Source organism: Quercus suber, unplaced genomic scaffold (genome assembly GCF_002906115.3).
Source record: "Quercus suber isolate HL8 unplaced genomic scaffold, Cork oak 2.0 scaffold_237, whole genome shotgun sequence".
Classification (NCBI taxonomy): domain Eukaryota; kingdom Viridiplantae; phylum Streptophyta; class Magnoliopsida; order Fagales; family Fagaceae; genus Quercus; species Quercus suber.
Genome location: NW_027069694.1, coordinates 230,019 through 256,700, shown reverse-complemented (window position 1 = coordinate 256,700; position 26,682 = coordinate 230,019). Strand labels below are relative to the sequence as shown.

The 26,682-nt window shown below is 35.4% G+C and overlaps 1 protein-coding gene across 1 annotated transcript; it reads right to left on the bottom strand.

The window, feature by feature from the left end:
- Positions 1–2,321: 2,321 nt before the first annotated feature.
- LOC112014189 (hydroquinone glucosyltransferase) lies at positions 2,322–4,057 on the bottom strand. The gene has a single exon (XM_024046569.2). The coding sequence runs from the start codon at positions 3,877–3,879 to the stop codon at positions 2,419–2,421; it is 1,461 nt and encodes a 486-aa protein (XP_023902337.1). The 5' UTR covers positions 3,880–4,057; the 3' UTR covers positions 2,322–2,418.
- Positions 4,058–26,682: the final 22,625 nt, after the last annotated feature.

Here is a 26,682-nt window from a genome sequence, read left to right as displayed (position 1 = left end):
GCTAAAGTGGGATTGTGTGGGGACTTATGAAAAAGTAATAATTTGGACCCCCACTAAAGGGAGACTATAAAAGAGAAGAGAGGACGAATGGCAAGGGGGTCTTTTGGGTTGGCAAACACACAGAGAAAAAGGGAGGGTGAAAGTTCAAAGGGAGAGAGGGAGGTATTTCAAGGAGAAGAAAAACTAGAGGGTAGGTGAGAATTGGGCTTAGAACCATAAAGGTAAGGGGGTTGGGCTGTCAAGGCAACGTTTGAGGCAACAATTAGTAGGAGTGTAAGGAAATCCACCAACAAATAAATTGGGAGCCAAGTCCTTCGTCCCTGAAGGCAACACTCTTGGGTTTGGGCACCACATTAAGCTTATCATTTACTAACTTATTACAATTTACACATTTGGATCTACTATTCCAATTTCATTAAAAAAAATAAAAATAAAAGTAAAAAAACTTAAAAAACCAAAATAAATAGAACTAAAAAAAAAAAATTAAACCAAGTCCCAAAACCTTTTAAAAAAAATGTTCTATCTAAACTGTTAATAGTGTGGGTCACGTAAGGTTATTTGGGTTGAATATTGGTTAACCACAACTTGAACTTTGACCCAACCCAAGTTTTAAAAATATATGGAATACAACCTATCAGCCCATGTATAACCAACCCAAAGCGTAGGGATGAGTTTGGTTTGTTAGGTTGGTAGGTTGAATCCATGACCGTACTTGGAGCTCCTTATTTTTTAGCGTTAAATAATATTAGAAAATGTGTGAAGAAAGTCACAATTTCATGTTCTAGTTGGAAATAATCCTAATATTATTTAGGTTCCGATTAGCTCAATTAGTAAAGTCTCTAATGGTTGTATAAAAGATCTGAGATTTAATCTCTGCCTATATTAAAAACTGATTAGTGTCTTAATTTGATGATAAAGAGCTATCATTAGAAGTGGACGTCATAGGTTGAAACTCTTTAAAAAAGAAACCCTAATATTGTAGTTTAAACTTTCACTCAATTGTTTCCTAGTCATTTTGGCAGAAAAGAACATCTTGACATATGCTTTAGTCCGTGTCTCTTTCACTTCAAGTATTCATTGAAGCCAATAATGATGACAATTATTGTACTCATGAAGCATAGTATCACAAGCACAATAAGAGTCCTCTTCTAACTAAAATTTAGCATGCAATAAGATCAATTCTAAGTTCACTTTCATCTCTTAAGTATTTGATGTCACCAATGATATGGCTTTATCCCTGCTTGATCTTAGTCAATAGGAATTGTATTTGGTTTCTTCCTTGTCTCCATAGTTCTATCATCTAAAAAGTGCAGTCCCAAATAACAAAATCTCTCAATAATAATTAAAATAATCATGTTTTTAGAAATATCAAAACAATGGTTTTTAGCATGTTTTTTTTTTTTTTTTTTTTTCCTCTTGCGGGGAGTATTATAATTCAACTAGTATTTTCATGGTGTCTCTGTGGAAGTTTTCTAAGGTTCAAATCCCCCTTTGTAACTATACATTTTTTATTCTCATTTTATTGAAGATGAGTTTTCTTGTTCTTTTAATTCTCAGAAAGCATATTTTAGAAAACACAATCAAGTAAGGCACATTAAACTTTTACTTAAAAAAAAAAAAAGAAAAAAGAAAAAAAGGGCCTTGTGTTTCAAGAATTGAGATTTATCCAGAAGGAAAACGACCTCGGCTGCATGCATACCGCTTGGACTTTTGGAAAATGGAATTGCAGGAAAGCCACTCCATTGTTTAATACCTCTTACTTTTCCATTGATTTATGAAAATTATATAAACTAAATGGCCTTAACGTCAATGCCGAGCCACCTAATCGTTCTGGCTAAGTGACACACTTTATGATGAGATAAGGAAAGTTCGAAGTAGTTGGACCCACCCCATTTTGGCTTTGACTAGATGGCATATTATATGCAATTGGGTTATGCTGCTGTCACAATTTATTGCACAATTTATAGTACAACTTGCCCACATTGTGAATTGTGAGAGGTGAAGAAGTAATGACAAGTCCATGTAGAGACACTCCTTCACTACTCATAACTCGTCAGATAGACAAGTTGTTTCACAAAGTTGTGGTACCATAACTCTATGCAATCCCGTAGCGACACCCAGCGCACCAACTTTTATATATATATATATATATATAATATTTTGGGAATAGTGGCTTTTTGCACAATAATTGACATTACTTTTTTGTAATAATAGAAATGATGTGAGTATTAGACTCTGAATAAAAAAAAAAAAGTTTGAAATAAAATTGTGAAAAAGTTGTATAGCTCAAAAGAAAAATAATGGGAAGTGAAAGTGATAGCTGTATGAAAAGCAACTCTAGATTAATAAAGCAAACAAGTATTATACAATCATGGGCTATAGACCTTAAAAAGAAAATAATTGCAATTCTAAAATAAGTTACTTTGTGTTGCTCCACTTGAGAGCCAACTCAGAAAGTGCCTTTGTAGAAGCCCCATCTTCACTCAGATTCCTTGCTGCTGCGTCCTTTAGGTCCTTCATTTGGTTCCTGAGCTTCTTTCCTTCTTCGCCTTCCAACAAAGCCTTGCTCACTTTGGCAATCTCCTCTCGTTTTACAAGCCCATTTTCACTAGGCTTTGCTCTCAATGCCACTTTTATGTCCTCAGTTAGCATAACTGCATTCATTTTTTGCTCAGCATAGAGCGGCCAAACAATAAGTGGTATACCATTGACAACACTTTCAAGGATAGAATTCCAACCACAGTGCGTAAGGAACCCACCGGTTGAGCCATGGCTCAGTACTTCAGCTTGTGGTGCCCAAGATGGTACCACTAGACCCCTCCCTTTGGTCCTTTCCAAAAACCCTTTTGGCAAGAAATCAAAAGGGTCTTTCTGACTTTGGACACTAAAAAAGTTGGCATTAGCAACCTTATCATTTGGGCTCCTCACAACCCATAAAAATCTTTGTTCACTCATTTCCAACCCCAAAGCCAACTCATTGATCTGATCATAAGAGAGAGTCCCACCACTTCCAAAAGAAACAAATAACACAGAACCATGTGGCTGTCCATCCAACCATGTCAGACACTCAGACCCAGACCCATCAACTTTTCTAGTTGAACCCATATTCACAAGAGGCCCAACAGGGTAAATTCTCGGCTTACCTGGTTCTTCAACTAGCAAAGATTTAATGGCACCTGGTTCCAACTCCATAAAGCTATTGACCATGACTCCTTCAGCCAAAGCGTACCTTTTTGCGTGGTGAAGAACCCACTTGTAAGCCTCGTTCTTCCTAGCTTGAACTGGGTCTAACAAATCTTTACCATGAATTGGAATACACCCAGGAATTCTAATCAGCTCATGATGGTCTCTATACTCACAAGAAACCATTTCATCTAGCTTTGGTAGATAAAGGAATAAAGACAACGCCATGGCTGTGGAGGGAAAGAAAACATAAGGCAAGACATTAAATTCTCTAGCAACATCAAAGGCTTCAGTACCAAAAAGATCTACAACCAAAGCCACTAACTTGGTTTTTGCACAAGTCTCTGTTAGAGTTAACGACTTAAATAGTTGGCGCAAAGAAGGAAGAGAGCGAGCCACAGTGAGAGAAATTAGAGGCTCAATCTGTGTGCCTTCGGGTTGATCATCCAAATTAACTGGTGGGAGAAAGGAGTAGTTCATGGAACTAGGGAGAGCATCTAGGACAGACTTTTGAGCTGTGGAGGGAGGTCCATCAGTGGGAACAATGAAGGTGATGGTGAAGTTTTGGTGGCGTTGGACAAGTCTCTTGGCGAACCCAACTAGTGGGATTAGGTGTCCCATCCCAGGACTAGGTACAATGGCTACATGGGGTTGGGGTGCTTGTGTTTGTAGTTGTGGACCTTTTGGTTGTTCCATGGTACCTTAATTTGGTGTAAGAATAGATAGATAGAAAGAAAGAAAGGAAACTACGCAAAATTATTGAGAGAGAAAAATGGGGATGCTTTATTATGAGAGGTTTTTTGGGTTTTAGCTTTTGATTCTTTTGGGGTTTGTGTAGAAGGATGATGGATATATAGTTGGGGGGAGGGGAGGGTGGGGCGGCTTGTTTGTTTGTTTTGTGGTGTTTGATTATTCGCTAGTTGGTGCTTATGGAATTGAATATGGAAAATGGAATCGAATTTGACTAGTTGTGTGTGTGCGTGTGTGGGGGGGTGGAGATGTGGTAACTGTGACGGGAATTTCTAGAGGTTATGGGTGCAAGCGTAATCGTACAAGTGGTGATGATGTCAGTTCAAACGTAAGGCTTATGTTATCAACAATCATCACCATGTCTCGCTTGTTTGGTGTTCGAAATTCGAATGGGATGTTTTTTATTTTTTGAGAACTATTATTTCAATATATACAAAATTTTGGCCAACTCACTTTAAAAACCATCCATAATAAGGGTACATTTGATAATGTCTTTCAGTATCATTATTTGTATTTTTTAAAAATACAAGTCCATTTATTTTTATTATTTAAATAATTGTTTTCAGTATTTAAATAATATTATATATATTTTCGCACCCTTTTCACTTTTACGTATTTTCAAAAAATACAAATAACATTATTAGAAATTTCTTACCAAATAGGCTTTACGTGCTGGTGAAAAAATGTGTGAAAATACGTGTAATGTTATTTAAATACTAAAAATTGTTGTTTAAACAAAGGTAACAAACGGGCCCTAATTAGTGTAAGGTTATGTATTTATGATCAATTTTTCATTTTAGTTACTATAATTATGTAAATTTATATAACTACTATGACAGTGTATTTTTATATTTTATTCATTCTTCATGTTTTCTTGAGAATAAAAGAAAAGAATTGTTTTTTTTCATAAGAAAAGAAGAGAATGTTGAAATGATGGTTATGATGTGTGAAGTGCGAGAAACAATTATAAAAAATAAAAATAAAAAATTGATATTTTAATAAAATAGATCATTGAATAGATAATCAAGTCTAGATAATGGGTGCCGCATTTGTTAATATAGATCATTTTTAAAAAGTTTTGATACAAATTTTATGAGAAATATACAAAATTGCAAAAAAAAAAATTAAATTTTTTTTTCTTCTTAACTAATGCTCTTAAGGCATTTATTAACTTTTTTTTAGATAATTTGATGTGAGTGTTTTTTAAAAGTGTTATTTAAAATATAAAAAGTATGTTCTTATGCTAATATGACAAATAGAAATGACATTTTACTCAAAATGTTTAAGCTAATGGGTATGAGTTCAACTATGTTATACTAAACACTTATTCTTCTCATTTGTATCCAATGTGGGACCCCACTACTTAATCAACCACGCTAACCACACAAGTTGATTCCAACAAATCTCTCCTTCACGTGTGGATCTTTTACCAAGTCACTTATGGCATGGCATTTTGGTTAATCTCTCCCTTGAATGGAAGGCTTTTTCTTGACATCCAAGTGGCATACATCACCAACACCAATTGTGTGCCCTTTGCTCAATCATGCTTGAAGCGAAAATGGGAGTTTTCTTCACACACTTGCCTTTGACATGCACCTAGTAGAACCTTTACTCAACCAAGGGTGAGAGGACATGAAAGTCTTCCCCATTCTACCTGATGGAATCCACTAACAAGCACTTACCCTCGAACCATCGACTTTGATACCACTTGTTGGGGAGAGAACATCTTGGAGAGTTTCTAATTGAGTAATTAATATAATATATAAGGACAACACTTAACCCAAAAAGCAAAAACTCAATGGGAAAGTGTGTGATATGAACAAAGATATGATTTCATTATTGATAATGTGATATGAGAGATGAATCAACTCTATAGGTACAGGTACGTACACAATTACATTAACTTATTTTTTAATCTAGCCAAGGTACAACTTTTTACAACGCCACTTTTCTTAGGTACAACTGTATTTTAAACCCACTCAATTTCTAATCAAAATAAGAAGAAAAATTACATTTTATCACCCTAAACTATACTCTCGATTATACTTTGCACCCTAAACTTTTAGAATTCACGTTTAGCCCTAATCCAAAACATGTGTTACACTTTGCACCCCGACATCAATTCTATAGTTATCTTGAACGGATAACCCAATCATGTGCGAATCACATGACTCATTTCAATGTTTTGAATTGGTGCCACTTAAGCAAGAGTCACATAATTCGCACATGATTGAGTTTTTCATCCAAGATAAAATTGTCGGCGAAGTGTAAAGGGTAACCTAGGTTATAGTTTAGGGTGCTAAATGTGCACTCTAAAAGTTTAAAGTGAAAAGTGTAATTTGTAGTATAATTTAGGACAATAAAGTGTAATTTCTCCCAAAAAGCCAATGAAAATAAAGTAGAGTTTGATTAATGGATACTCTTAGGGCATATGTTAATAAACTATTTTTAAAAAATTTTGATATCACTATTATGGAAAAATAAAGTTTGGCTACAAACTTGTTTGTAGTCTTAGGTTATAACTCCACTTACTATCTTTTTATTAGACGTGAATTTTGATAAATTCACTATTATTTTATATTTTCTTTTTATATCATTCATACTTGCAAAATTTTCAAAAAATAAAAAATCTATAATTATATTATCAATTAAATATTTATATTTTAAATTCTTGTAATTTAAAATTATATATAAAATAATTTTATAAATTAAATAAAAAATAATATTCAATTGACTGAAAGAATATAACATTCAAGGTCTTATAATTAAAAAGAAATGGTTTATTAAAGAGTGTGCCCACTGCATCGGTTAGTCAAATCCAATAAAGTATACCAATTTGATCTCGGCCACACATGAGTTCAAAGTCCCACATTGTTCCCAACCATACGCATGTCCAAATAAATATCTTGTCCTCTCATCATTCTTGCCCAAGCTCAAGAATTTTCCACATAAATATCTGGTCTCCTCTCTTTATTCTTCACTGACATTCTAATGGCGCCCAAATGTAGCGATAGTTAAACAACCTTAAACCGAGTGCCATGCTAAGCCCTCCTTCAACCACAACTATCATGTACATCAAGTACTCTAAGAGCATTCACATTCGAAAAAACCACAACCTACTTAACATCTTAACTTTTATTTTACCATACTATACATTAAAATAATATAAACATATTATCAATTCTCTATCACAAAAAGCACACTCATTCAACCACAAGCAAATCCATTGATCAACCATAACTCACACCAACCCATGGATCTCCACCACTGCATGAACCCCATCAAAACCACCACGCATGATCTCTCCACGATTCACGTTGACCACCACGCATGACCTTACCGATCTCCACCGTCGCACCCATGAACAATCCACAACCCATCAAACTCGAAACCGAGCTAAACCCATGAACAACCCATTAACAAACCTCCACCCCAGGCCGATCGCCGTGAGACCCATCAACCACCATGAGAGAGACCCATCAACCACGCACGATCCACACTGACCACCAAAATCAAAACCCACTCACCTCTGCTGTGAGTCCGTGACCCACCTCGTCAAAATCCATGCCGTGAGTTCGTGACCCAGCTCGCCGCAACCCATCTTGCCGCACAACCTCGCCACGACCCACACCGTCACCTGACCCATGCCAGAGCCCACGCCAAAAAATACCCACCACCGTGAGCTAAAGAGAGATGTGATGAGAGAAAGGAGTGTGGATTAGGTTGTTGTGGAGAGAGGGAGAGCAGAAGTTTGAGAAGAGACACCAAAGAGCGAGAAAGAGCTGAGATTTGGAATAAAAAATAATATTTGGGATTTGGGATTGTGCTACACTATGTTCGTATATTTGGGATGGTACTGTAGCGGACTTGTAAATTTTTTTGGGTTTACAATTCTGAATGTTGGGTGGTTTTTGGGCTTTAATGCTCAATTATCCCTACATATCCCATTTGGCAGTCCCAATGGGAATGCTCTAAGGGGGCGTTTGTCTCCTCTCTTTATTCTTCATTGACATTCTAATGGCGCCCAAATGCAGTGATAGTAAACAACCTTAAACCGAGTGCCATCTTAAACTGAGTGCCATGCTAAACCCTCTTTCAACCACATCTATCATGTACATCAAGCATACTAAGGAGCATTTGGTTTGTTGTGATGTGCCTTTTATGTGATTCACATTATGATAAGGTGATATTAAGAGTTTTTTTGTTTATTTTATTTTTTATAACATTACTATAATTTAAAATTACAAAATATATCACATCACCTTAATCTCGTTACATTCCTAAACAATGTAATGTTATATTCTTGTATTAAGATTACAATAACGTAATATTACAGTGTAATGTAATATCATAGCGAACCAAATGGCCCCTAAGATTTTATGAGTTCACTCCTCAATTACATCATTAATGTTCTTTACACGAAGATGATAAGTTCTAAAATTATTACATGGATTCATTGTCGGTAATGTCATATCATAATTGAATTGATATTATGGTATGCACTTGATTGGTTGGCTAAGCTAGCCAATGCATAATTTTTTAAAACTTCACTACTTCATGATACAATTATATTTTAACTTAATTTATTTTTGGGAAAATAAAAAAAAAAGCCAATAATTAAAAATAAGTTATACTAAACTCAATAAGATTATAAGTTTAAAATACTTAAATAAATCGTCAATTTTCTTTACATGAGGATGATAAAATTTGAAATCATGAGGGAGAGATCAATTGTTTTAAATCGGTACCTCTTTTCTTTTAACAAGAGAAAGGTCTACTGTTCAACGAATGAAATTTGAATTTCCATTACCTATGTTTTCTCATCCTTGAGTGTTGTTTTATATGCCATTTTGTGCATTATTTGGAGTCATTATCAATTTTGTCTCTATAATTTAGTAGTAGTCAATTTGATCCATGTTATTTTCAATTTACGGTTAACATTTTGCCACCTAAGTTTTTGACCCCTCATAAATTTACACACGATTATTCTAATATATATGTATTTTAATTTAATTAGATTATATTCTATATTTAAGCATTCCATTAGAATATTGCCAAGTCGTGTTTCCCTTACACATATATAACAATAATAAATGCCTATTAAAAATTACAATAATTATCAATTTTATATTTAAGAAAAAATTAAAATGAAAAAAAAAATTATTAAACATTCCTGAGCATTGCACGAGTTACTGCCAAGTTTTATTGTAATTATGTAACATGTAAGCATTCCTTTGGACAACTCAATTTCTATGAGTCATATGGCAATATGGGTAACATTGAAACATGTTTCAAAAAAAAAGAAAAAAAGAAAAAACACTAAGGAGAAAATTGACATAATTAATTTTTTGAGGACCAAAATGAAATTTATCCTAAAATCTGCGATTCAAAAAGTTTCCCCCACACCCCCACCCCCCCTTCTTCCCCTTTTATTTCCCTAGTCCTTATCTTGATGCACATAATATTAACAAAAATAAAAAGGAGGGAAAAACACTTTCTACCTCTATGTTTGGGGTAGTTTACAATTTTCTCATTTATTTTTAAAACCAACTAACTTTCCCTTCAATGTCTGGGAATAAGCAAATACAATCCAATACTTTACTTTCTCAATTAAATTCAATGAATTTTTTTGAAGAAACTATTAGTTGTATCACAAAAGAATAGAAAAAGTTGAGAATTGTATTGTTGTTTTCTTAGATTGTATTTTTTTATCTTTGTAATTCTATTGGATTTAACTAAAAAAAGTATCATATTGGAAGTATTTGCTAATTTTCTAAATATAAAGGATAAAATTGTTTGGTTTTAAAAATAATAGGGGAATTGTGAACAACTCTCAACATAGAAAGGGAAAAGTACCACATTTTTGTTTGAAAAATAAAAAGGGTTACTACATTTGATGATCACTTCCTAGACTTGAAAATGCCAAATACATTGATTTTTGTTTGTAAAATAAAAGAAGGTTATTGGATTTAAAAATCAGTTCCTAGACTTAGAAAGGACAAATACTATCATACTCAAATCGGAATATTGAAAAAGCTAGATTTATTTTTGAAGAAGGGGGCCTAAGTGAAGGACCACAAATCAGAAGGGCTCAATCAGTGGATAATACTAAACATGAGGCCCATTATAGCTATGGATCACGTCTGGTGAGAGCCTAAAATTTGGATACAGGATTGGAAAATATATGCCAACATGGACCTTAAAGGCAAAACCCAATTTCAACATCTCCAGTGACCTTTAATTTTGACCCAGGCCAGAACTCAAATATTTTGTGTGATGAAAGTACAAGTAATAACAGAGGATCAACAAGGGAAAGGCTTGACATGGAGATAGGAAGGTTGGGAAGGAACATTTGTCAAAAAATACTTTGCAGTTTCCTCGACAATGAAGGTAACCCTGCTTTCCTTAAGGGTTATACATGTTGCAATGTTTTACACTATGCTTATCCTATTGATGATCATATCCCTTTTAATCCAAATGGGTGTTAAGAAGCTAGCCCTACACAACTTCCCCAGCAGCCATGAGGATTCTAAGTTGGAATTGTAGAGGTTTGGGCAAATCCTCTATAGTTCTACAAGTTCAAAAAATTGCCTAAGATTTTAATCTTGATGTTATGTTCTTAATGGAAACCCATCTAGCTAGTAATAAGGGTAAGGATATTTGGAATAAATGTGGTTTTTTTTTTTTAATGGCCACGAGGTTCCTAGATTGAATTTAGGTGGAGGTCTTATCCTTGCTTGGATGAAAAGGAGTTATCTTAGGGTGGTTCATGAATCCCCACACCTTATAAATGTAGATGTTATAGATAACAAGGGCAAACCTTTATCTATTACCTTTGTTTATGGCCATCCAGAACTAGCTAAGAGGAATGAGGTTTGGCAACAATTAAAAACTCTAAAAGATATAGCTCAACCTAGTTGGCTTTGTATTGGAGACTTCAACCAAGTGCTTTCAAGAGAGGAAAAGTTATCTTTTCACCAAAACCCCATTGCTGGTGCTAAGTTATTTCAACAGGTGTTGAGTGATCTTTATCTTTGTTACTTGATGGCCACTGGGCAACAATTCACCTGGATGAATAAAAGGGAGGAGGAATCTTTTGTTATGGATAGGTTAGATAGAGCTTTTGCTAGTATTGAGTGGATCAACCAATACCATTTATATTACCTAAGGAATCTCCCCATTATCAAGTCTGACCATGGACCTATGATCCTGGATTTTGAACATCAAACACCCTTCAGAAATAGACCCTTTAGATTTGAGCACATGTGGATCACCCACCCCAGTTGTAGGGACATGGTTTGTAAGGCCTAGGAATGGTAGTCTAATGGGTCTAGAGTTGCAAAATTGAGGAATAAACTTAGCAACATCAAAAATTTTGCCAGAAACTAGAATAGAGAAATGTTTGGTAGAGTAGAGGTTGATATTAAATAAAAAATGGACCAACTACAGCAAATGTAAAACTCCATTAAATCTCTTGAGGACATTAGAAAGGAGAGGCAGATGAGGAAAGAGCTTGAGGACTTACTTGATAAGGAGGAACTTAAGTGGGCTCAAAAAGCTAGGAATAATTGGATTCTCTATGGTGATAGAAACACAACATATTTTCAAACTATAGTGAAACAAAGGAGAGAAAAAAAAAAAATAGAATTCTTCAGTTAAAAGATGGGGATGGTAGTATTACTGACAATCTTGATGAGATTGAAAACATTCTCCATTCTCACTTTGAGTCAAATTATGAAGATTGTAGTATCAGAAGTATGGATAACATTATTGAGGAGCTCTAAAATCTCAACATCCCCACCTTAACAAATGAGCAAAACTTATCCCTCAACAAACCAATATTAGATTTTGAAATTGAGTGTGTTGTGTTTCAAATAGGAGCCTAAATAGGAGCCTATAAAGCACCAGGTCCTGATGGCATCCCTGCTTTTAGGACTGAGCAATGGACCCGGCCACCCAAAAACCTGATCGACCCAACAAGTTTTGGGCGGATTTGAGAATATTTAGGTCGGGTTTTGGGTCTTATTTTTGGGTTTGGGTTGGTGTCGGGTCATTTATATATTCTAGTCTGAACTCGATTTTTTTTTTTTTGAAAAAAACCTTACTCCAACAAAGGTCTTTCTCTGCCTCCCTCAGCTCCCCGCCTCTCTCAGCTACCTCCCAAGTCTCAATCTCACAAAACATCACAGCCCACCATCAGTGTCGACGTCAGACAACTCACCATAGCCATCATCCACGTGCCATAGAGACAACTTTGCAAAGATGAAATGAAACTGTGATCTACGATCAACGTCGACCCATGTCTTCATTTCAAACAAACCAAAACCCATGAAATAAAACCCATTCAGATCTCCACCGAAGCACCTTCCTTTGATCGCCACTATCTAGATCATGCCGGAAAGCTTCCTTGACCATTACTGGCATCATAGCTCCCCACCAAGAAGCCCTCATCCTTACTTTCTTTTTCTGTGCGAGATGGGTAAGAGAGAAGGGAGAGAGAGCTGACAAGCCTTAGAGGAATTTACCTTCTTTTTCTGTGCGAGTGGCTCGGTAGGCTTAGTGGGTCTAGTTTGTAGAAATTGGGAAGTGAGGAATTTAATGAGTTGGAAGTTTGTGAGAAGAAACCAAAAAAAAAAAGAAAAAAAAAGAAGTGGGTCCGCTCAGCAAGATTGCCAAATTAAAAAAAAAAAAAAAAAAAAAAAATTACAACCCAAGACTCGACTCGAGACCCGAAAAACCGACCCAATCACAGATCCGATTTTTTGGGTCGGGTGGGATTTCAAACAGACAAACCCGATTTATATCGGGTCGGGTTTTGGGTCACAGTAAACCCGACCCAATATCAGTCCTACCTGTTTTCTTTTTCCATGTTTTCTGGGACATTGTGAAAGAGGATGTTACAAGAGCTATCCAAGCTTTCTTCCACTCAAGTTCCTTATTTAAACCTCTAAACCACTCCTACATTGTTCTTATTCCCAAAAAACCCTTCCTTGATGAGGTTTCTCACTTCAGACCTATTAGCCTATGCAATGTGATCTATAAGGTGATATCCAAAGTGATGGTTAATAGATTGCAACCTGTAATGGATAGTTTGATAACTCCATACCAGAATGCTTTCATACAGGGGAGAAACATTTCGAATAACATTCTTCTGGCTCATGAGATCACGGATACCCCAAAGAAAAAGAAAGGAAATAAATTCTCTTTTGGAGCTCTAAAAATAGACATGTCCAAAGCCTATGATAGAGTCAATTGGAATTTCTTAAAAGTTATCCTAACAACCAAGAGGTTTGATCCCAAATGGATAAGATGGATTATGGAGTGTGTATCTTCTATGTCATACACTCTTCTAGTTAATGGGAGTTTAACTTCAACCTTTCATTCAACACAAGGCCTAAGGCAGGGAGATCCCTTATCTCCTTATCTCTTTCTTTTGTGTGCTAACATTCTCTCTGTTTCTTTACTACAGGCTAAATACTCTAATAAGTTCAAAGGAGTCAAAGTAGGAAGGAGTGGTATTCCTTTCATTCATCTCTTTTTTGCAGATGACTTTCGTCTTTTCTTCAAGAATGACAGGAACTCTCTATGTAATATCTAATCCATCCTGAACTGGTACTGCTCTATCTCAGGCCAGAAAATAAATTTAGCCAAATCTGACATTTTCTATTCCCCAAACATGCCTAAGGATTGTTAGGAATCCATAGCTAGAAGTTTGAATGTGAACCTTGTCCAACACTCTAGCAAATATCTTGGTATCAATTTTAAGTTAAGAGGGAATCATATTGCTGATTTTCAATTTCTGATTGATATGCTTAATTCCAAGCTGCAGGGTTGGAAAGCTAGACTTCTTTCACAGGCTGGTAGAACTACCCTCATCTCTTCTGTTCTCCAATCCCTTCCTCTATACACCTTCTCTTGTTTTAAGGTTCCTGAATCTATTTGCAACAAGATGGATTCTATTGTAAGATCCTTTTGGTGGGGTCATGAACCTAGAGAGAAAAAGCTTCGTTTGATCAATTGGAATAAAATCTACAAGCCTAAAAGATTGGGGGGGGGGGGTCTTGGAATTAAGAAGTTCAACCATATGAATCAAGCTTTGTTGGCAAAACAGTATTAGAGACATATTAACAATCCCTAATCCCTCTTAGCTAGAACTTTTAAAGCCAAGTATCATCCTAGAGAATCCTTGCAAGCTCACAAACCTAAAGCACACCACTCCTAGGCATGGAAAAATATAGTTTAGCAAGGCAATCCTATTCTTAGAGAAGGCAGATGGTTGGTTGGAAATGGTTTTGAAATACCCCTTACAAATCTTGATTGGTCACCAAACCTAAGGGATAGTTCTTTTCTTCCACTTTTACAAATAGGCACAGTAGGAGATCTTATTGATCTTAATTCTAGAAGTTGGAAAGTGGATTTAATTAGGAGCTTATACCATCACACTAAAGCAGTCAACATTTTGCAAATGCCCATTTCCAAAACTAACACCTCTAAGGATAGGCTTATGTGGAAGCACTCAATGGATGTGAATTACAGTACCAAGATAGCTTATGAGTTGTTAATTGAAGACTTTTTAGGGTCTCAACAATCCCAACAGGAAAGGAAGATATAGGCTGCAATTTGGAAAGCCCATGTTCCCTTAAGGATCATCAATTTTGTGTGGAAGCTTCTCCATGACAGCCTACCTACCATGGCCACTCTACATAACAAAGGAATCAATAATGATGACACTTGCCCCTTATGTAATTCTAATGAAGAGAATCCTACACATCTGTTTCTCTTATGCAGTTTTTCTAGAGCTTGTTGGTTTGGATCGGATCTTGGTCTGCATACTTCTGAGATCACCAATGTGTCTATTCAAATTTTGCTAAAAGACTATATCATCTCTTCCTTAAATAGTGAAGATCAAAGCATGGACATCCTTCAATCAATGTTCATTGTTTTGTGGTTAATTTGGAATCATAGAAATAGAGTGCTTCACTAAGGCTTTAACCCAAATCCCTTGGAGGTTATACTAATAGTAAAAAATCTATCTTGTAGGTATAGGAAGTCTTATGCAGGTCAGCTCCATCATACCAGAGAGTTTAAAGCAACCAAGTTAGCCCATCTCACAGCTGCAGGGCAATATTAGCTCATCATCAAATTAGCTGAAGCAAGAAGGAAGAAGCCACAAAGGAGAGCATAAGCTTTTGTAGCTGTAAATATGCATGGAGCATAAATGTTTTCAGGGGTTAATTGTAGTCTCGCCAACATAGCAATATGAGCTATACTTGAAGCAATGGTGGAAGCTGGTATCATAGATAAAAACCATGGCATCTAGCACGTTTTGTTCTTAACCGACAGGGTTAATCTCCATCAAGTTTTCAAATTGAGGAAAAGTGTAGATTGGTTGGATAGCAGTAGGATAGCTGACCTGAACTTTCTTTCTCAACATGGTTTATACAATACTTTAGTTATTCCTCATGTAGTAGTTAAGGCTGTGTGGTGTTTGCTAAACAGGTAGTTAACATGCCTTTGTATCACAGGTGGTACAATCCTCATCTATATAACCATGTATGAACCCTTCCTTTGTTTGGTATTAAAAAAAAAAAAAAAGCGTTTGGTTTATTAGCTACAACATGATATAGAAAGCCATTTTCTAGGAACCCATTAGCATTTTTAATTTTTGATGCGTCTAAGAAGCCGGTGAAATGATGCTTCGTTGTCTTCAATGGAACAATTTGTTATTTTCAAATGATCAAGCTATCAAAATAAAATTTGCCCTTTTCTTACACATGACATGGTCACAGTATTTGATCGTTTGTGCCTTTTTTGACCATTATTACTTAAAAAAAAATGCTGTCATTTTCTTAGACCTATCAATCCATGCATTATCAATAATGCAGGTGTATAATATAATAATAATGACAATTTTATTTCTTTAAAAAAATGACAATTTTTTGACGAAAAGCTGTTGCAAGTAAGAATAAAAAGAAGAAGAAAGATTAAAAGTCATAGTCAATGCTGGGCCCGGCCCTTATTTTGTTCTTGTCCGTGGGTAGAGTCAATGTTGTGTCCTGCCCTTCAATTATAGAGGCTGCCATGCTAATCTTGATTTTATTGTCGTTGTAGGTGTATAAAGGATTTTAGGATCACAAATATATTCTTGTCATAACTTTGTTACAATTTTATAGGCATGTCAAATAGTTGGGTTTGGGTGGGTTAGGGTGGGCATTATTAGGTTGGGTATATAAAACTTATTTACCTATTTATTACTCATTTACCTAAATACTTCTAACCCAAACTCAATCCAATCCAATCCAATTATTATAAGTAAACCCCAACCATCCAATTACCCAATAATCTAAATTACCAAAATGCCCCTAAAACTTGAAAATGACCAAAATACTCCTAAAATATTTTAAATTACCAAAATATCTCTTAAACCTAAAAAAAAAAATACCAAATATGCTCAAAAACCACTAAAGTTACCAAAATACTCTCAAAACCTATAAAATGACCAAAATACCCCTAAAACTTATAAAACGACTAAAATACTTCTAAAACCTAAAAAATTACCAAAATATTCCTAAAACCTGAAAATTACCAAAATACCCCCTAAACCAAAAAAAAGACCAAAATACCCCTTTAAAACTTAAAATGACCAAAATACCCTTAAAACCTAAAAATGACCAAAATACCCCCTAAACCTAAAAAATGACTAAAATACCCCCTAAAACCTAAAAAATTAGCAAAATACCCTTGAAACCAAAAAATTAACCAAAATACCACCGAAACCTAAAATATGACCAAAATACCCCTAAAATCTAAAAAATGACCAAAATAATCCCAAAACCTAAAAATTGACCAAAATACCCCTAAACCAATAAAATGACCAAAATAACCCTGAAACTAAGGAAAATGATCAAAATACCCCAAACTAAAAAAATGACCGAAATACTCTCGAAACCTAAAAATGATTTTATTGCTTTCTTCTGTCTTTGTTAAAAAAAAAAAAAAAAAAATCACAACTCAAACCTCGATATATTGAGATTTTCGATGGCCCTTAACTTCAATCTCGGCATCATGGTTTTTTTTTAAAAAAAAAAAAAAAAAAAAGTCTTTTTTTTTTCTTTTGCTGAAACGTAACCTAACAAACAAGAAACAGCTACATAGACTACCTGCCCTAAGGAGAAATCAAAGCAAAAGAAAAAACACCAAACAAAAATAACTTAAGGCCTCTGAGAGCACTAGGCCATAAAAACTTTGAGGAAGATTCATTGGACTTAAAGAAGCTGAAAAAAGAATGAGAATAACCCCACTTAGGGAGCAAGTGAGAAGCTAAATTCCTCAACATATTCACCCACATAAAGATAAACTCTAAACCCATCGTATTCTCTATCAAGGCTTTGATATCATGGGTTTGTCTGCTTAGACAATGAGCTCGTCCATGGAGAGAACTGGGAAGTCTTTCATGGGGATGTGTGAATTGTGACTTGTGAGGAAGTAGTCCAAATCTATTGTCCCATATATTGTGTTCCATTCCATGCTCCATTAATAAAAACATGACACTTGTCTTCTTTTGTTTATTTGGACTTTTTTAAGGTTTTAGGGGTATTTTGCCATTTTTTTTTAATGTTTAGGGGGGTTATTGTGATCATTTTTTAGGTTTCGAGGATATTTTGGTCATTTTATAGTTTTAGGGGTATTTCGATCATTATAAAGGTTTCAGGGGTATTTCGTCATTTTTTATGTTTAGGGGGGTATTTTCATCATTTTCTAGGTTTTGGGGTGTTGGGTTAAGACAGATTGTCCCCTTTTAATTAATTCAATTATCCAAGTAGATTAATTAGGTTCAATTGCATGCAACTCGTGAAGGCACCAACAAATCACTAAAAATACTAAGTGCAGCGGAAAATAAATTAGACACTGTGATTTGTTGACAGATGGAGAATACCTCACAAGCCAAAAAACCCACTAGGTGATTTTAAGGTCACTACTCCCAAGAATTCACTAACCAACAATTAAGCAGTTTTAAGTATAAGGAATCTCAACAACAACCCTAGCCTATCCCGAAATACCAACCTATAGTTGAACCTTTGCTCTAATACCCAATTGGACTTGATCTTGTAGTAGCCTTCTTTCTTTTGATGCACAAATCTCTAATATGTGGCTAACTCCTTTGCACGAATCCCAATACGTGACTAACTCCACAGTAGCCCTTTGATTGTTGAAGTTGATTTGCAATAGCTTTACATAGAAACACCAATAAGATCTTCAATGTTGGTGCTAGAGAATTTGCTTGATAACAGAATCCAAAGGCATACAAAAAACACAGCAAGAACTCTTACTTCTGTAGGAGGAGGCTAGGGTTTCAAAAAGAAAACCTTATGAAGCTTTCTAGGGTTAGAGTTTTCATTCTCCACCTCCTTATTTAAATAGGAGTTTAATGAGCCTTTTAAACAGTCTCTCCTATTCCAATTAGGTTTACACAAACTTTGGGCTTTCCTAGTCCTACAAGGATTATGCAAAACCCATAAACAAATAGCCTTTAGGAATCAACATGTTGCAAGTTGTATCAGAAATCCCGTAAGCTCAATAGATCAAGAGGTATCGAGCTTTAATAAATCTCGATAGATCGACAGGTATCAAGGAGGTATCGAGACCTACAAATTTAGCTCTTCTTGAGCAGTTCTTAAGTAATCTCTATGTCTTCAATGTAACCACTTGTAATGATCATCTTGGACCTACTTGAATTTACGCAAATACAAGTAAAGTGCATTTTGTCATAGGATATGCCAATTACATAAAAATATGAACCTAACACGAAGGTATTTTGATCATTTTTTAAGTTTCGAGGGTATTTCGGTCAATTTTTAGGTTTCAAGGGGTATTTTGGTCATTTTTTGGTTTCGGAGATATTTCGGTTATTTTTTAGGTTTCAGGGGTATTTCGGTTATTTTCTAGGTTTCGGGGGCATTTTAGTCATTTTATAGTTTTAGGGGGTATTTCAATCATTTTTAGGTTTTGGGGGTATTTCGATCATTTTAGGTTTAGTCCTATTTTGGTAAATTTTAGGTCTTGGGATGTATTTATGGTTAAATGGTTATTTTGGTTTTTTTTTTTTTTTTTTGGGTGGTTTTGGGGTATTTTAGAGTTTGGTGATTTATAGAAATGATACTTAGGTCATAATTGGTTCTAATTGGACATCTAGTTAAAACCCAATAAACATTAATGTTAATTAGATTAATATCTAGTTAACCCAATTAATAATTGGGTTGGTTTAGGTCTTACTTAAGTAGGTGGGTTTGGGTGGGCAAATAGGTTTTAGTTGATTTAGCCACCCCTAAATTTTATCACGACAAGTTATAAGTGATTGAGAAAAAAAGATGCGTCAATCAAAATGATGACAAGACAAAAGAAATTGTGATCCTAGAATTTGTTCTGTCAAATCTGCTTTTCAATCCACTTATCATCTAGAACAAGAATTTACTCAAGCCAATCAATGGAAATGTATTTGGTATATTCCTTGTTAAAAAAAAAAAAAAATCAAAATTTCATTTTGGAAAGCCTGTTGATGTCTCATAGCTGTTCGACCACCCATCGCAGTAACGCTTACACGCTTCTCCTTTTGGGAGGAGGGGCCATGCACGTGCATACATAGCTTGGAGTACGGGTGTTGTGGAGGAAGGTTGTACCTTGAGTGTGTGACTGGAATATGAGTCAACTTTAAGGAAATTTCCAAGGGTAAGTGAAGTTGCCACCAATTATTGGGTTTTTCTACGGCGTGATTGGTCACCTGACTTTATGTGATTTTATTACCGATCCTAGGCTAAGAAAAAGGTCGTTTTTCCTAATCTAATGTGGATAGGTAAAAAATCTTGAATCTTGAGTTCAGAAGTCTGGTTACATGTGGGGAAGATGTTAGGCACCCCACAATGCCTGTCCGTAGACAGTCATTTGTTTTGGTAAAATCATAATTTAAGGACATTGGTAGTTGAAACTGAGCTATTGGCATTGGCTTTCAAGGCTTTAAGTGAATTTGGCTTTGATTTTTGGATTTAAGTCTCGATTGATGCTTCCCTAGTGTCTTTGGAATCGTTGCCAAATTTTGACGGCGAAAATCCGGTAGCATTTTGCCTTATTTTTGTGGCGAAACTCTAGCAGTGCTTCGCCTCAGATGCCTCATAGCTCACAATACGCTATTCTCACCAAGCTTTTTCCATGAGAATATGGCAATAGGGATGCCCCATTTTCATGGTAAAAATTTGGTAGAGTTTCACATTTGGTGCGTTATGGCACACTGGCAGGGTTTCATGCTTGTGTATACGATACATGCTTACATGCTCATGCTAGGATGAGCTAGAGCCCCTCAAAGCATTAAGCACATTGATACATGTTGCATACACAGGGAAATCAATGTCACTTAGTGACATGGATTGGGACGGTCACACTGCAGTGATTGTGCACACAGTATGACATGAATATGCACCTGCAAAAATGGCTTGAGCATATAATCATGCCACAAGGTTAGGAGCAATCATGGTTAGAGAAGGTCGCTTATGTAGCCATGTGTGTGCACGATCACCCACACACACGCAGACATATATATATACACACATCATGCACAATGCTATCACACAAAGCAGGAAAATAAAATAGACATTGTCCTAAGGGTATGGCACAACAAGGTATAGGAAATGTAAAACAGACATTGTCATTCCTAGGGAACACAGCCTAAGCAAGAAGCAAGGAAGAGTAAAGGGGGTACATAGAGGGGAACCCTAATACATGCTCTAGAGAAGAGGCTAAGAGAGAGAGGGAAAAAGAAAACCGCTTAGGATGGGCTAAGTCCCCCTAATCTACTGAACATTACCCTTTTGTGGGCTTGCATTTTCTTGCTTGCATCTTTCCCCTTTTTTGCTTATGCCTAGGAGGTCACACCCTTGCTTCAAGTGTACATGAAATGACAAAGGAAACAAGCCAGCAGGCAAGCAAAAAAACAAGTAAAAAGAAAGCATGCTAAAGGACAAGCTATCAAAAGGAGAGAGAGCCAAACACGGGCAAACAACATGTTATCAAACAAAAAAAGGTGTTCTAAGAGGACAAATGTAGGTTTGGATCTAGTGTCCATAGTTCCATTGGATTGGAGTATGGATGATATACAGACTCATGCATGAACATATAGGCAAGCGTGCAAAGATGCAAAGAAGCAATAAAAGCCAAACAGGTGGCACAAAGCAAGCAAGGCAAGCATAACATCGCATGGAGCGGAGAAAGGGTATGCATCAAGCAAACCGACACCAAAGAGGTGTACTCTCAAGTGGTCACATCCAAACAAACCATAAGAGCAATGGATACAACCACATAAGCAAGTAGCCCCAAATATCGACAAGCACAAACCCAAGGAGGGCACAAAGCAAGGCAAAGCCTAGATCTAGATAGGCAAACGTGGAGATAAAGCATAGAAGCAAGCAAACAAACATAGGCATGCATAAAGGAAAAGATCCAAACCCTTTGATATAGGCCTAGGTGCACGGATGTAGGCCTAGACCATAAGATCTAGATCTAAACCCTACCTAAAGGGCCAAAACACAAGAAGAAAGGGATAATAGGAGATAAAAAGGCTTCAGAAGCACATGGCATAGCAACCAACATGTAGATCTAGACACATGAACAAGGCATGAAGCACTCAAAGATATAGATCTAAACACAAGCATGGCAAGGAGCACATAAATAAATAGATCTAAGCATAAGCATGCTAAAAGGCACCTAGGCACTTGGATCTAAGCACAAACACAAAATTTAGGCATATTTTAGCCCAAGAAGGCCAGACCAACAACATTAAAGAGGTAAAACATGGCAAAAAGCAAGGAGACATGCTAAAAAGGCTAAAAAACATGCTAGGAATCAAGATAAAGCAAAGATATAAAATGGAAAGCAGTAAAACATGTTATGAAGTAAGATAAAGCAAAGGGTGTAGATTGTAGTTAAAAAGCTATATCTACACCCTTAGAACCTCAAATCCAATGTCCTAAGACCAAGGAGAGGAAAAAGAGTGTACGAACACTACCTTTAGATTGTTGAGAAGAGAGAGGAATCAAAGGTTTTTATTTTTATTTTTATTTATTTTATGTGCTTGGGAGAGAATTTAGAGAGAGAAAGAGAGAATCTACCCAGAAAATACTCCAAATTGGCTAATTTTCGATTTTTATTTTTTATTTTTTTAATTTGAGTGGGATCTGGGGGTATTTATATTAAAAAGGTGCTATTCAGCTAAGTGGCCACTAACTTGGAGTGGCTTGATGGAGGCCTTCCCAGGCTTCGATTGGGTCGATCTTGACATCTTTGGAAATGTCTGGATGTTTAGTTTCTAGAACAATAAAGAACTTGAAAATCCAATGATCAGATCAAAAGTTATGGTCTCGGGAAGCGAGCTGACGCAATTTGCAAGTTTTTCAAGATATTTCAACTGTTTTAACTCCAATTTCAACCTATGCATAGTCGTTGGAAAAAGAGCTCAAAAATCTTTGCAATGACTCTAGTGTAAATATCGTATTTTTTCGGTTGGATCCCAAAAATCTCAAAAATATTAACCTTTCTCCAAGGGACCACGGAAACATCAAGATTAACTTGGCGCAACCCGTTCGGGTATCAGAGCACTCAAAGTGCCATTTCAGGTCAAATTGACCAAAATGCCCCTAGTCAACCTTGGGTTGACTGAAAGTCAAAGTTGGTTAAAATATCTCAAAACTACATTTATCAGATTTCTACACCAAACTTGAGCTACTCGGATATTTTTTACAATTTTAACCAAGTTTGACCCGAGGTTGACTCCCGAGGGTGCCCAAAAACCCTAGTTTTGGTCCATCCATCATAACAAGTTGGGATTAGTTCCATTGCAAAGATTATCAAATTCCTTTTCCGACAACTATCCAAGGGTTGAAATTGGAGTTAAAACGGTTGAGATATCTATGAAACCGTGTTGGTCACGTCAGCTTGCTTCCCAACGCCATAACTTTTGATCCAACCGTTGGATTTTTGAGTTCTTTAGCTTTCCAGAAACTAAACATTTAGATATTTCTAGGGACACCAATATTAGCTCAATCCAAGGCTGGGAAGACCTGTAAAATTTCATTTGAAGCTGGCGGCCACTCCTTGGCCCCCGAGACAAAACCAACAATCACGTTTCAACTATAAATGCCCCCAAACCCCCCTCAGACTAGGACGAACGTTTTTGGGGAATTTTTGGAGCATTTTCTAGGTAGTTTTTCTCTCTTTTCTCTACATTTCTCTACCAAAAACACATCAAAAAAACCTTTGATTCCTCCTTTCTCTCGACAATCAAAAGGTAGTGTCTTGCACCAAATGTTTCTCTCCTTGGTTCCATACCTTGGATTTGAGGTTTAGGGCTATGGATGTAGCTTTTTAGCTACAATCCACACCCTTTTATTTTCATTGTTTTTTCTAGCTTTTTCTTATTCAATAATATGCTTTATTGCTTTTCCTAGCATGTTCTTGCTTTATTTTGCTTCCTAGCATGTTTATGGTTTTTTCTAGCATGTTTCCTTGATTTTTGCCATGATTTATTGCTTTGATGTTGTTGGCCTAGCCTTCTTGGGCTAGGATATGTCAAAATTCCATGCTTGTGCTAAGATCCACATGCTTTTAGGCTTGTGTCATGTTTATGCCTAGATCTACATATTTTTAGGCTCTTTGCCATGTTTATTCTTAGATCTATATGCCTGTTTGTTCTTTGCCATGTCAGTTGTGAAATTTTAAAATACTCGCAAGTGTACGAACCGAACCGAAATATAGTTTGACAAGAACGAGGTCGAACCCACAGGGACTTGAATGAACGTAGGAAAATTAATTAAACCTTAACCAAATTAATCCTAATCTAGTTTAATAAAAATTGGTTGTTTTGAAATTAAATAAACTAAGCAAATAATAAAATTAAGCAAACAGTCAAACTAAGCAAAAGATATAAAGCAATAAAAAGATGTAAACAATCAAGGGAAAGGAATTAAGGTTTTGGAATCTGCCTTGCAAGTCATATCAGCATATATTTATGATTATTAATTTTTCCCACCTCACTACATGATAATCTAGAAATCAATCTTGCTATCATGGAAAATATTCTCGTTAAAATCCTTATTTTAAAAATCAAAGGCATGTTCTTCTTCGCTTCTTAAGTATAAAACCAAATCATCAGTTGTATCCGTAGCCAAACAAATCACAAGATATATCTAATTCTAAAAATCAAATCATAACTTGTATCCATTGATAGACAAATCACAACCGATATCCAATTCTATAATCAAGAATTAATAAACCAAGCATTCAATTAATTAAGACAAATCCTAAATCATGAGAAAAACATGATTGAACTCATATCTAGAATCCCATTTTAGTTAATTGATATGAAGCAAGAACAATTTAATTCATTAAAGAACAACTATTGTGGGAAAAATCAAATCACATAAATATTACTGATAATCCTTAACAAGGTTTCATCCTCAACCCTAATTATAAATTTAGCTACTCATGGTAATTGAAATAAAACAAAAGAATAAAATACTAAACATTAAACTAGACAAATAAAATAGAGAAAGGAATAGTCACAATGCTATCATGGAGAAAAGCTACAGAGAAGCCACATGCGGCACTGTCTCTTGCTCCAATTTTCTGTTTTGCATCTCAACCCTAGCACTAGCCTCCGTCCCCCCTGAATTTTGCCCTAAAAAGCCTTTAAATAGGTCAATGAATCCTATTACAAGTTGAATTCCCGTTTGGAGAAAATCCCAGACTTTTAGGCTTTACTTAACCGACTATTTAGTCCCACTTAACGTCAGAATTAGGGCTTCGGGTAAACTACAAAGTTGTAGCCCTTTAAGTTGACTTTCGAGCCCAACTTAAATCATCTCGATTGGACATCTGAACAGAAAGTTATGCTAAAAATACTAACTGATGTGCAGGCTGGAATCCTAATCCGAATTGGACTTGGATTTGGTGCAAATTTCCTTTGATTCCTTACTCCAATTGGGCTTAAATTTAATATTCATGCCTGGCTGGATGTAAGTTGGCTTGATTCAATTGGCCTAGCCCCACTTTGCATGTAAAGCCCTTGTTATCTGCAACACAAAGATATTATATAATCAGTCACAAAATAACATAAAAGTAAGGCCAAATATGTAGATATGTGAGTACTTTATCGTATATACTTCATGCACATCAAATACCCCCAAACCTACATTTTGCTAGTCCTCGAGCAAAACAGATAAAGAGTAAAACAAAACAAAGAAAATATCCTAACTAATCCACTTTCGTTGGAAATTTCGATTGTATTTAGCGTATGCAACAAGCCTTTAAACCCTAAGCATACACTAGTGAACGAGTTGTAGTCTCGTGAGGGTTTACAGGGAATATACCCACAAAATTCTGAGAATGAATACTAAAAACAAAATAAACAAAACAAAGAAAATCAATTTTTTTTTCAATTGCCTTGTGCCAAGAGGATTAGTTCACGTTCAAAAACACTACAAATGTTAAAGAAATTTCTCATGCCATCAAAACTCAATGTGAGTGAAAAGTGATAGCCAACCCAAACATACTCTTAGTTTTAGAATAAACTTGACTCGAATCTCTATTTGAAAGTATGCTTCAACTCAAATCTTTCCGGTGTTATCACTCAACAAATGAAATCACTCTGAAATAGGGTGTATACTCTCAACAACATATGTGAGCGGAATAATGTAAGCAAAATCAAACATCTCACATATAAATCACATGAAAAACGCTTAATCAAGAATGAACAAGTAGTCTTATGAAAGGATACCAAAAAGAATTTATACCACACTTTTTATTCAGTCATATTAATATCTGAACTACACAATCTTTAAGATCAAATAAGGACTTTATTAGGACGTAATGTTGGGTAAAAGCAAAGGGAATGAAATAAAAATGGGTAAAGGTAAATAATAAGAAGTGTTTTCAAAATTTGTCGGAATGTCAATTCTTTTTGGAATTTCCATTCAACATTTTTTTTTTCTCTTCTTCTTCAAAGCAATACTCCTTTACATTTCACTTCTTAAAATTTGATGAGAACCCTTTTTATTTTCTTCTTTTTGACACTTTTCTTTTTCTTTTCTTTTTTTTTTTCCTTTTTTTTTTAATTCAATTCTTTTTTTCTTTCTTCTTTGAATTCTCGCACAAACCACCACATTGAAACAAACTGATCAAATTCCATCTTAAAATACTATGGATAAGGGTTTTAAGAAAGAAAGGCTAATTAAAAGGCTCAATGGGGTGACTAGCAGTAATGTATCCAAAAAAAAAAAAAAAAAAAAAAACATACATGGCTCAAAGTAGACAAAAATGGCCTAATCTCATCTCTCAAATACTAGTATAGTTCATTCAACATCAATGACTTTAAAAGATTCAAGTGTGGCATAAAATCAGATTTTTTTTCTTGACCAAAAGAAAGAATAATGAGACTACAACAAGGGAAATATGTTATGCACTTCCAAATGAACTTTAAGAATAGAAACAATAAATAACCCTAAAAAAAATAATGATTGGCTCAAAACTCACAGGGGTTACAGTCTCCACATTGTTATCATCAAGATTTTCTAATCATTTTTATCCTTCAACAACAAGTTGTGTCTGAGTGGCTATGTGCATGTGCAATGAATTGAGCATGAAAGCAATGAAATTCTTTAAGCAAAAGTAGTATAATGAACTCAAAACATAAACCTCAAGCTAGGCAAA